This window comes from Arachis ipaensis, chromosome B3 (genome assembly GCF_059453495.1).
Source record: "Arachis ipaensis isolate K30076 ecotype BB chromosome B3, ASM5945349v1, whole genome shotgun sequence".
NCBI classification, from domain to species: Eukaryota; Viridiplantae; Streptophyta; class Magnoliopsida; order Fabales; family Fabaceae; genus Arachis; species Arachis ipaensis.
Genome location: NC_142438.1, coordinates 119,370,910 through 119,383,754, shown reverse-complemented (window position 1 = coordinate 119,383,754; position 12,845 = coordinate 119,370,910). Strand labels below are relative to the sequence as shown.

Sequence of the window (12,845 nt, the reverse complement as noted above, 5' to 3'; positions counted from 1 at the left end):
GTTGTGAATCACAGTCAATCCCCGGCAACGGCGCCAAAAACTTGGTGCGGTGTTTGTAACCCACTAACTAACCGGCAAGTGCACCGGGTCGTACTAAGTAATACCTTACGTGAGTAAGGGTCGATCCCACGAGGATTGATGGATTAAGCAACAACTATTGAGTGATAGGCTTAGTTAGACAAACAGAAAATAGTGTTTGGAAGTTCAAAACATTAAAAAGTAAATTCAAAGTTGAAGATAGGCAGGTGAACAGGTGAGGAATAAAATATGGAAAAAGCAGTTAAGGCTTTAGAGTTATCTATTTTTCCGGATTTACTTTTCTTACTAACTATTTTAATTATGTAGGATTTAATTTATGGCAAACTATATGTGACTAGACCCTAATTCCTTAGACCTTTCTTGTCTCCTCTAAAATTTATTAACTGCCAATTCTTTGGTCAATTAATTCCAATTAGAAGCTACATGATCAAATTCCAGTTTATATGCCACAAAAACTCTAATTACCCAAAAATAAAAGGATTATATGTCACGTATCCCGTTAAATCCAGATAATTAAAATTTATGAGAATATATTTTCAAGCTGTTGTTCAAGTAAAGAGCTTTTCCAAGTTTTACAAGAACTCAAATAGAAAGAGGGTCATACTTCCGTTCCACCCAAATTCATAAGATAAAGAGCGAAAACAATTCTTAAATTATAAATCCAGACATGAATAAAAATAGAAAAAATAATAAAATCAAACCATACAAATAGACAGAGCTGCTAACCTTAACAGTGGAGGTTTAGTTGCTCATGGTTCAGAGAGAAAACTAGGAATACGGAATGTAAATTGGTATGGAATAATGTTGTGTTCAGATGGAATTGTCAGTTAACTAATTCCCATCCCCTTTTATATCTAATCCTAATAAATTTAAAATCTATCTAAAACTAAAATAATATCTTCTCCTAAAAGTAATATTTGAATTTAAATTAGAATTAATTAACAAGTCTTCAGTTGATGGATGGGGACCACTCGTTTTGTCCATTCTGCAGCTTCTAATCTGTGTTTTCTAGGCTTAAAACTGAGTCAAAACAGCCCAGAAATCGCCCCCAGCATTTTCTATGAAGTCTGCATGTCGCACATGTCACGCGTACGCATCAATCACGCGCACGCGTCGCCTTGGAAAGCGCCAAATCATGCATACGCGTCAGTCGCGCGTACACGTCGCTCCTCGCTGCCATCTCCTTTAATTCTCGTGCTACAGAAACTCCATCAAATCCAGCCAAACGCTACCTAAAATAAACAAAATTGGCAAAAGACTCAAAGTAGAATCCATATTGGCTAAAAGATAATTAATTCTTTATTAAACTCAACAAATTAGATGCAAATTCACTAGGAAAAGATAGGAAAGATGCTCACGCATCACAACACCAAACTTGAACTGTTGCTTGTCCTCAAGCAACTATAACAAATATAAGCTTGGGATGTGAATTTGTATGAGAATGAGAGTTCGATTAAGCTCATGTCTCTTCTTATAGTGGGGTTTACAACTGCAATCCTGAATAGTTTTGACATCTCACTTTATCCTTTGAAGTTCAGAATGATTGGCATCCATAGGAACTCAGAATTCATATAGTGTTATTGATTCTCCTAGTTCAGTATGTTGATTCTTGAACACAGCTACTTTATGAGTCTTAGCCGTGACCCTAAGCATTTTATTTTCCAGTATTACCACCAGATACATAAATGCCACAGACACATAACTGGGTGAACCTTTTCAGATTGTGACTCAGCTTTGCTAGAGTCCCTAGTTAGAGGTGCCCAGAGTTCTTAAGCACACTCGTTTTGCTTTGGTCAGTCTCAAGCTTTTCACTTGACACCTTCACGCCACAAGCACATGGTTAAGGACAGCTTGATTTAGCCGCTTAGGCCAGAATTTTATTCCTTTGGGCCCTCCTATCCATTAATGCTCAAAGCCTTGGATCCTTTTTACCCTTTGCCTTTTAGTTTAAAGGGTTATTGGCTTTTTTGGCTTTTTTTTCAGCAAGCTTCATGTTTTTCACTGCTTTTTCTTGCTTCAAGAATCAATTTTATGATTTTTTAGATTATCAATAACATTTCTCTTTTTTCATCATTCTTTCAAGAGCCAACAATTTTAACATTCATAAACTTCACTATCAAAAATATGCACTGTTCAAGCATTCATTCAGAAAACAAAAAGTATTGCCACTACATCTAAGTAAATAAGACTACTCTTAAAATTTACTCAATTTCTCATGCAATACATCACTTCTGTATTTTTTATTTGAATTCAAGCTCAGTGAGTAATACATGAGACATCTTTTCAGAATTAAAGCAATTAAGAGAAACTAAACTAGACCTAGGATTCTAACTAATAAAGGATCATGCAACAAACAAAACAAACTAGCAGAAAACCGGAACATAATATAATAAAAGCAGGGAGGAATGTAGAATGAAAGGAACTCAACCACCTTAATTATCCTAGCGGTCGTTTTATTCTTCAGGTTGTGCTCCTTCGTGAAGATGATTCGCCTCCCTTTTGGTGTCATAAAAATAAACAGGAAACCCATAAGCGAAGCGTCTACACCAAACTTAAAGGTTTCCTTGTCCTCAAGCAAAGAAGAACTGAAAATAGAAAGAGACAAATATTATGATGAAAGAAAAAGAAAAGGATAAAAGAACAAGAGAGAATTAGGATTGGGAGAGGGAGAAAGAAAATTAAAACTTGGTGGCGAACTAGTGTAGTTGTGCGGTGAAGGCGATGCGTACGCGTGGGTCGCTAATTTTCTTTCATGACGCGTGAGCGTCAGGCACGCGTCCGCGTGCCCTCGATTTTATGTGATTCACGCAAAGCCAGCCACGCGCACGCGCAGCTCTCTGTTCGCGTGGCTTTGGGACCAATATTTTCATACGACGCGTGCGCGTCATTCACGCGCACGCGTGGATGGCCATTTATGCAGATGACGCACACGCGTCAGGGACGCGTACGCGTGAACTAATTTTGTGCTTCTAGCACACTTCCAGCCCCCAAACCAGCACAACTCTCTGCCCAATCACATATTTACGCCGTTTTTCCAAGTCACGCGTACGCGTGGGTTATGCGTACGCGTGATGCGGCTTGTGCTCCCCCCCCCTTTTTTTAATTATTCAGTTCCTATTCTAAAATAGCTGCATGATCAGAAAATTAGTAAGAACTCAACAAAAATCAAATAAGGAAGAAAACTACTACTACGAAAAAAATAGCCAAGGATACGAAATATCGGGTTACCTCCCGACAAGCGCTTCTTTAACGTCACGGTCAGTTCTGCTTGTTCAGCAGATGAGTGGACCTCTGGCAATCAATATCGCCTCCAAGATAGTGCTTCAACCTCTGGCCATTCACTGTAAACTTCCTGTCAGAATTCTCTTCCTGTATTTTCATATGACCATATGGTGAAGCTCTGGTAACCACAAACGGTCCTGACCACCGGGATTTCAGCTTCCCAGAAAAGAATTTGAGCCTTGAATTATATAGAAGCACTCTCTGTCCTAGCTCAAAGATTCTGATAGCAATCTTCTTGTCATGCAGTAGCTTGGTTCTCTCCTTATAGAGCTTGACATTCTCATAGGCCGAATATCTGAATTCATCAAGCTCATTCAACTGAAGCATTCGCTTAATTCCTGCAGCTTCTGAATCAAGATTCAGGTACCTGATTGCCCATTAAGCCTTGTGCTCCAGCTCAACTGGCAAGTGACAGGCTTTGCCATAGACTAACTGATAAGGAGACATGCCAATAGGAGTCTTGTAAGCTGTCCGGTATGCCCAGAGAGCATCATCAAGCTTCCTAGACCAGTCCTTTCTTGAAACACTGACGGTCTTCTCTAGAATCCTCTTAAGTTCCCTGTTGAAAACTTCAAACTGTCCACTTGTCTGAGGGTGATAGGGGTTGCCACTTTATGACGGACTCCATATCTATGCAGAAGAGAGTCCAGCTGTCTGTTACAGAAGTGGCTTCCACCATTACTAATGAGTGTCCTTGGGACACCAAACCGGCTAAAGATATATCTCTGAAGAAAGCTCATTACCACCTTGGCATCATTGGTGGGTAGAGCCACAGCTTCCACCCACTTGGACACATAGTCAACTGCCACTAGAATATAGTTTTTGAGTGTGAGGGTGGGAAGGGACCCATGAAATTAATACCCCACACATCAAACAACTCAACCTCAAGAATCCCCTGCTGTGGCATTTCATGGTTTGCAGGGAGATTCGTGGCTTTTGCACATCTGTCACAATGCTTCACAAATTCTCTTGAATCTCTGAAGAGAGTAGGCCAGTAGAACCCGCTCTGAAGTACCTTTGTAGCTGTCCTTTCACCACCAAAGTGGCCTCGATATTCAGAACCATGACAGTGCCAAAGAATCTGCTGTGTTTCTTCATCTGGAACACATCTCCTGATTATACCATATGAACACCTTTTAAAAAGGTATGGTTCCTCCCAAATGTAGTACTTGGCATCAGTCAATAGCTTCTTTACTTGTTGCCTGCTGTACTCCCTTGGGATAAAATTCATGGCCTTATAATTTGTAATGTCTACAAACCATGGAGCCTGCTGAATGAGGAACAATTGCTCATCCAAAAATGTCTCAGTCACAGCTGTGGGTGGTTGTATTCCTGCTTCAGGCTCAATTCTGGAGAGATAGTCAGCTACTTGATTTTCTGACCCTTTTCTGTCTTTTATCTCAATATCAAACTCCTGAAGGAGCAACACCCATCTAATTAATCTTGGTTTAGAATCCTGCTTGGTTAGAAGGTACTTCAAAGCAGCATGGTCAGTATAAACAATAACCTTAGAACCAAGTAAATAGGACCTAAACTTATCAACAGCATACACAACAGCTAATAATTCCTTTTCTGTAGTTGTGTAATTCTTTTGAGTATCATTTAACACATGACTGGCATAGTAAATAACATGTACAAGCTTACCATGTCTCTGTCCTAAAACAGCTCCTATAGCAAAATCACTAGCATCACACATTAATTCAAATGGTAAATCCCAGTCAGGGGGAGCTATAATGGGAGCAGAGGTAAGGTTTGCTTTCAGAGTTTCAAAGCATGCAGACAATCAGAATCAAAGACAAAAGGAACATCAACAACCAACAGGTTGCTCAATGGTTTAGCAATCTTAGAAAAGTCCTTTATAAATCTTCTATAAAATCTTGCATGACCCAAGAAACTCCTCACTGCCTTAACATTAGTTGGTGGTAGTAATTTTTCAATTACCTCCACCTTTGCTCTGTCAACCTCAATCCCCTTACTTGAAATCCGGTATCCAAGAACAACGTCTTCTGTTACCATAAAATGGCATTTTTCCCAATTCCAAGACAAGAGATAAATGCTTAAGGCATGATTCAAAAGAATTACCAAAAATAGAAAAGCCATCCATAAATATCTCAATAAACTTTTCAACCATATCAGAAAAAATTGAAAGCATACACCTCTGAAAAGTTGCTGGAGCATTACAAAGTCCAAATGGCATTCTCCTGTAAGCAAATACTCCAAAGGGGCATGTGAATGCTGTCTTCTCTTGATATTGAGGGTCCATTGCAATTTGATTATATCCAAAATATCCATCTAGAAAATAATAAAAAGCATGACCAGCTAACCTCTCAAGCATCTGATCAATGAAAGGCAGGGGGAAATGATCTTTCCTTGTAGCAGTGTTGAGCCTCCTGTAGTCTATGCACATTCTCCATCCTGTGACTGTTCTTGTAGGAATAAGCTCATTCTTTTCATTCTTGATCACTGTCATCCCTCCTTTCTTGGGAACTACCTGCACAGGACTTACCCAAGGACTGTCAGAAATAGGGTAAATAATACCTGCTTCCCATAATTTTATTACCTCTTTTTGGACCACCTCTTTCCTAGTTGGATTGAGTCTCCTTTGTGGTTGCACAATTGGTTTAGCATCATCTTCAAGAAGGATCTTGTGAATACACTTGGTTTGACTGATACCCTTCAAGACACTAATGGTCCACCCAAGAGCTGTTTTATGGCTTCTGAGCACCGAAATAAGCGCCTCTTCCTCTTCAGGCTTTAGGGAAGAACTAATAATCACTGGATAGGAATCATTTTCACCCAAGAACACATATTTCAGAGACGGGGGTAAATGTTTAAGCTCAAGCTTGGGGACTTCCTCCTCCTTTATTGGCGTGTTCATCAGCTCCTTTTGGGGTGGTGAATTATCTACTTCAACTAATTCATACTTAGAAATAGGATCCAGAACATCATCAAGTACCTCAGTTTCTAGTACTTCTTGAACAAGTGGTTCAATAACATCTATTTTCATACACCCTTCAGAATCATTAGGGTGCTTGAGGGCTTCAAAAACATTTAGGACCACCTATTCTTCATTGACCCTCAGGGTTAATTCACCATTTTTCACATCAATCAGAGCTCTACCTGTAGCTAAAAAAGGTCTATCAAGTATAATAGAGGGTTTTACCTCCTTTTCCATGTCTAATATAACAAAGTCAACAAGGAAAATAAATGGTCCTACTTTGACAAGTAAATCCTCAACCACACCCACAGGTAATTTGATAGAAAGATCAGCAAGTTGAAGAGAGATACGAGTGGGTTTTACCTCCTCAATGTGAAGCTTTTTTATCACTGAAAGTGGCATGAGGTTGATGCTAGCTCCAAGATCACATAAAGCTCTCTGAATGCCAACATCTCCAATGGTGCAAAGAATGACAAAACTCCCTGGGTCTGGCATCTTCTCAGGAAGGTTGTGTTGAATTATGGCACTACATTCCTTGTTTAACACCACTGTCTCTTGTTCCTTTCAATTCCTCTTATGGGTCAACAATTCTTTCATAAATTTAGCATAGAGATACATTTGCTCCAGAGCCTCTGCAAAAGGAATGTTGATCTGCAGCTTCTTGAAGATATCTAAAAATTTAGAGAATTGCTTTTCTTTGGACGCCTTCTGAAGCCTCTGAGGATATGGCATTTTTGGCTTGCATTCAGGAGCCTTTGACAAGGTGGGATAAGTGTCAAGAGAGTCAGGAAACAGGTTGTCTGCACGTTTAGGAGGGGCATGCTCTACATCTCCCTTCTTCTCCTCTAGAGCTCCCTTTTCAACTAGCTCTTCATTGGCCTTGGTCTCAGAGCCAGCTACTTTACCACTTCTCAATTGAATAGCCTTGCAATCTTCTCTTGGGTTCACCACTGTATCACCTGGAAAGGTACTTGCAGACCTCTCAGGTATTTGCTTGCTTAGTTGGCCCATTTGCACTTCTAAGTTTCTAATGGAGGCTCTGGTTTCCTGCATAAAACTCCTCATCATCTCCCAATTAGAATCTTCTTGGGACTTAGAGTTTGCTTGCTGAGGTGGTTGTTGCTGCTGAGACTGAAATCGGTGGTTATTGTAATTGTTCTGTTGGAAACCGCCCTCAGAATTATTGTTGAAGTTCTGAGGTCTCTGAGGTTAATCCCTCCATCCAAAATTTAGGTGATTTCTCCACCCCTGATTATATGTCTTGGAATATGGATCATTGTTGGATTCCTAGGACCACTCCCCATGTAATTGATCTGTTCAGAAGAAGGTTAAGCATAATCATAATTATCATTTTGCACAAAGTTACCTGCCATGTCATAGGAGGTTTCTTGTGGTGGATTTTGGGTGTTGATAGCTGAGACTTACATGCCACCCATCTGTTGAGTAAGTAGATTTATTTGCTGAGACATAAGCTTGTTCTGAGCAAGAAGAGCATTAACAGCTTCTACTTCCAACACGCCTCTCTTCTGAGAGGTCTCAGAGTTCACAGGATTTCTGTTAGATGAGTATAAATATTGGTTGCTTGCAACCAATTCAATAAGCTCAATAGTCTCCTCTGGTGTCTTCTTCTTGTGCAGTGAACCGCCTGCAGAGGTATCTAAGCTCATCTTGGACATCTCACCCAAGCCTTCATAAAAGATATCCAGTTGGGTCCATTTGGAGAACATGTCTGGAGGGCATTGCCTAGTCAGTAGCTTGTATCTCTCCCAGGCTTCATAAAGAGTTTCACCCTCCTTTTGTCTGAAAGTCTGAACCTCTAACCTAAGCTTAGTCAGCTTCTTTGGTGGAAAAAATTTAGTGAGAAACTCAGTAACAACCTTTTTCCAAGTATTCAAACTCTGCTTTGGTTGGGAATCTAGCCATAGATTTGCTTTATCCCTCAGAGCAAACGGGAAGAGCAAGAGTCTGTACACCTCTGGGTTCACTCCATTTGTCTTCACAGTATCGCATATCTGCAGAAAATCAGATATAAACTAATTTGGATCTTCATGAGGAAGTCCATGATATTGGCAATTTTGTTGCACCAGGGTGACCAGTTGTGGCTTCAACTCAAAGTTGTTTGCAGCTATAGGAGGCACCACAATACTTTTTCCATAAAGATCCGTAGTAGTGGCAGAATAAGAGCCAAGCACTCTCTTTTGTTGATCATCCCCATTCGGATTTGCCACATTGGCATTAACAGCATTATTATTATCCATAGTGGACTCTGCAGCCTTGTAAAGTCTTGCTTGTTGTAAACGTCGCCTGAAAGTTCTTTCAGGTTCAGGATCAAAGTCTAAAAGATGTTCTTTGTCTCTGTTCCTGCGCATAAACAAACAAAAGATAAGAAAAGATGGGACTCTCTACGTCAGAATACAGAGAAGTCCCTGTGAGGTAACCTGTGTAAAGAAATAAAATAAAAATATTAAATAAATAAATAAATAAAAATTCGAAAATAATAACTAAAATAAAAAAAATTCAAAAATTAACAAGAAAAATAAACAAGGAAATATTAAAATAAAATCAATTGGGTAACACCAAATTTATTTTTAGAAATTAAAAAAAAATAATACGAGATGCAAATAAATTTTTTTTAAAGAAAAAAATAAATAAAATAATATAAAATAAAAATAATAAAATATAAAAAGTTTAAAAAAAATAATGAAAAGAAAAAAACAAAATAAAACGAAAATAAAAAATGAAAATAAAAAGAAAAATAAAAGAAAGAACGGACGAGATTTAAATAAGAAAAATTAAAAGAAAGTAAGAAAAAGAAAAGAAAACAGGGGGTACGGGGATGGGAAACGAACGGAAAGGAGGAAAAAAATATAAAGGAAACGAAAAAAATAAAAAATAAAAATTATTAATAATAAAAAATTTAATTAAAAAAAATTATCTAATCTAAGCAATCAAACAACGAGTAGTTGTCAATCATAGTCAATCCCCGGCAACGGCGCCAAAAACTTGGTGCGGTGTTTGTAACCCAATAACTAACCGGCAAGTGCACCGAGTCGTACCAAGTAATACCTTACGTGAGTAAGGGTCGATCTCACGAGGATTGATGAATTAAGCAACAACTATTGAGTGATAGGCTTAGTTAGACAAGCAGAAAATAGTGTTTGGAAGTTCAAAACATTAAAAAGTAAATTCAAAGTTGAAGACAGGCAGGTAAATAGGTGAGGAATAAAATATGGAGAAAGAAGTTAAGGCTTCAGAGTTATCTATTTTTCCGGATTTACTTTTCTTACTAACTATTTTAATTATGTAGGATTTAATTTATGGCAAACTATATATGACTAGACCCTAATTCCTTAGACATTTCTAGTCTCCACTAAAATTTATTAACTGCCAATTCCTTGGTCAATTAATTCCAATTAGAAGCTACATGATCAAATTCCAGTTTATATGCCACAAAAACTCTAATTACCCAAAAATAAAAGGATTATATGTCACGTATCCCGTTAAATCCAGATAATTAAAATTTATGAGAATATATTTTCAAGCTGTTGTTCAAGTAAAGAGCTTTTCTAAGTTTTACAAGAACTCAAATAGAAAGAGGGTCATACTTCCGTTCCACCCAAATTCATAAGATAAAGAGCGAAAACAATTCTTAAATTATAAATCCAGACATGAATAAAAATAGAAAAAGCAATAAAATCAATCCATACAAATAGACAGAGCTCCTAACCTTAACAGTGGAGGTTTAGTTGCTCATGATTTAGAGAGAAAACTAGGAATACAGAATGTAAATTGGTATGGAATAATGTTGTGTTCAGATGGAATTGTCAGTTAACTAATTCCCATCCCCTTTTATATCTAATCCTAATAAATTTAAAATCTATCTAAAACTAAAATAATATCTTTTTCTAAAAATAATATTTGAATTTAAATTAGAATTAATTAACAAGTTTTCAGTTGATGGGTGGAGACCACTCGTTTTGTCCATTCTGCAGTTTCTAATCTGTGTTTTCTGGGCTTAAAACTGAGTCAAAACAGCCCAGAAATCGCCCCAGCGTTTTCTGCAAAGTCTGCATCTCGCGCATGTCACGCGTACGTGTCAGTCACGCGTACACATCGATGGTCTTTTTCGCGAGTCACGCGGACGCGTCGGTCACGCGCACGCGTCGATGTGCAAATCTTCAAATCACGCGTACGCATCAGTCACGCACACGCGTCAGCTTGGAAAGTGACAAATCACGCGTATGCGTCAGTCACGCGTACGCGTCGCTCCTCGCTGCCATCTCCTTTAATTCTCGTGCTACAGAAACTCCATCAAATCCAGCCGAACGCTACCTAAAATAAACAAAATTGCAAAGGACTCAAAGTAGCATCCATATTGGCTAAAAGATAATTAATTCTTTATTAAACTCAACAAATTAGATGCAAATTCACTAGGAAAAGATAGAAAAGATGCTCACGCATCAGTTAACCCAAAGGACATTACAATATATTCGTAGTGACCATAACGAGTTCTGAAAGCGGTCTTCGGGATATCTTCATCTCTCACTCTTATCTGGTGATAACCAGACCTTAAGTCAATCTTGGAAAATACACTAGCTCCTTGCAACTGATCCATTAGGTTGTCAATTCTCGGCAACGAGTATTTATTCTTCATGGTTACTTTGTTCAGTTGTCTGTAATCTATGCACAACCGCATACTTCCATCCTTCTTTTTCACCAACAACACCGGTGCTCCCCAGGGAGAAATGCTCGGACAAATGAAGTTCTTATTCATTAAATCTTCCATCTGAGCCTTAAGTTCAGCCATCTCTAAAGGCGACATTCGATAAGGTACAATTGAAATTGGTCCTAATCCAGGAACCAGCTCAATTGCAAACTCAATCTCTCGGAAAGGAGGAAACTCGGGTATGTTTTCAGGGAATACTTCCGGAAATTCACTTACAACTGGAATCTGATTCAAACTCTGTTCGTCGCCTGACACAATGGCAGCCAATAGTATGAATCCTGAACATTCACTTCTACTACAATTCACCATGACAGAATTCAGGTAATATCCATTCGCCACCACCGGTCCTTCAGACCCTTCAGACATAAATTGCACTGACTATTCAAAATAGTCTAGCATCACGTGATACTTTGACAGCCAATCCAAACCCAGGATTAGATCGAGTCCAGTCATCGGCAAGAAAATTAAATCATGGACAAAATTTCAGTACTTAATTCAAAACGGAACTTGTTGACAGCCTAATCTAGTTACGACAGCCTTAGAGGCAGGAGTATGTACTTGCAAATCATAAGTTACCATGGTTATCTTTAATCCTAACTCACTGGCTTTCTCAAACGATATAAATGAATGTGATGCCCCAGTATCAAACAAAGTAATTAAGATTTTACCACCAATTTCACAATTACCTCTAATTAGAGTATCTGACCTCTCAACACCATCTGTCGACATGGTAAACACACATTCCTGCTACTGAACTCTCTCAACTTCCTGTCTCTTCCTCTCTAGACAATTCCAGGACAGATGTCCGGTTCTACCACAGTAGTAGCATACACCCAGTCCAGCTCTGCACGGAGTATTCGGGTGATATTTTCCACACCTCATACAAGTCAAGTCATTCTATGGAATCTGAGCTTGCTTTTCTTTGCCTCTTCCCTGGTTGCTGTTATTATTGAATCTTCGAAAGGTGTTATAGCTCTAATGTAGTTGTAGAACATAGCCTCCTCCCTTGAAATTCTGTCCTCTAGGCGCAAAGTTCCTCCCTTGATCTCTCCTAACGAAGGCTTGGTGTTCACCCTTGTCTAATGCCACCATTCTCACACAATCCTCAGCCATTCTGCTCTTGTTTACTAGTTCAGAGAAAACTCTGATCTCTATCGGGCCCACTGTACTCAGGATGTCATTCTGCAGACCACCTTCATATTTTATGCATTTGCACTCTTCAAAATCCCCCAGAGCATCCTGACAAATCCTAGAGAACCGGCATAGTTCCTCAAACCGACTGGTATACTCTGCCATTGACATAGGACCCTGCTTCAGCTGTAACAACTCAAGCTCCTTTGCCGTCCTGGCTGAATTAGGGAAATACTTCTTATAAAACTTAGATTGGAATACATCCCAAGGGATTGCAACATTATCTCGCTGCAAAAGGCGTCGGGTCCCCTGCCACCAATACTGAGCTTCACCCATCAGCTGATAAGTAGCAAACTCGACACACTAGTCTTCAGGAAATTGTTGCGCTCGCAAAGCTCGTTCCATCGCCTGAAACCGATTATCAGCCTCTGTGAGATTTGTTGTTCCTCTAAAGGTTGGTGGGTTTATCTTTAGAAAAGTTTCCAACATCATCGGCCCATTATCTCTGATACCACCGTTTCCATTATTAACTTGCTGACCAACGACCTCAACTGTTGCCTACATAGCATCCTCCATATTCTCCAGGGAGTTCATGAAGTTCATGAGATTATTCATTGTTGTCTCAGTTTCCACATTACTATTCCGACCTTTACCTCGACCGCGTCTGCGTCCACGAGTCATCATTTAGTTCTTATTCACACGAAACAAGTGATATCAAGGTGATCAGTC

General features: G+C 39.1%; 1 protein-coding gene across 1 annotated transcript; it reads right to left on the bottom strand.

Moving 5' to 3' along the window:
* Nucleotides 1-11,960: 11,960 nt before the first annotated feature.
* On the bottom strand, nucleotides 11,961-12,452 carry LOC148572227 (uncharacterized). The gene has a single exon (XM_088507415.1). It carries the CDS (start codon nucleotides 12,450-12,452, stop codon nucleotides 11,961-11,963), a length of 492 nt encoding a protein of 163 aa, XP_088363541.1.
* Nucleotides 12,453-12,845: the final 393 nt, after the last annotated feature.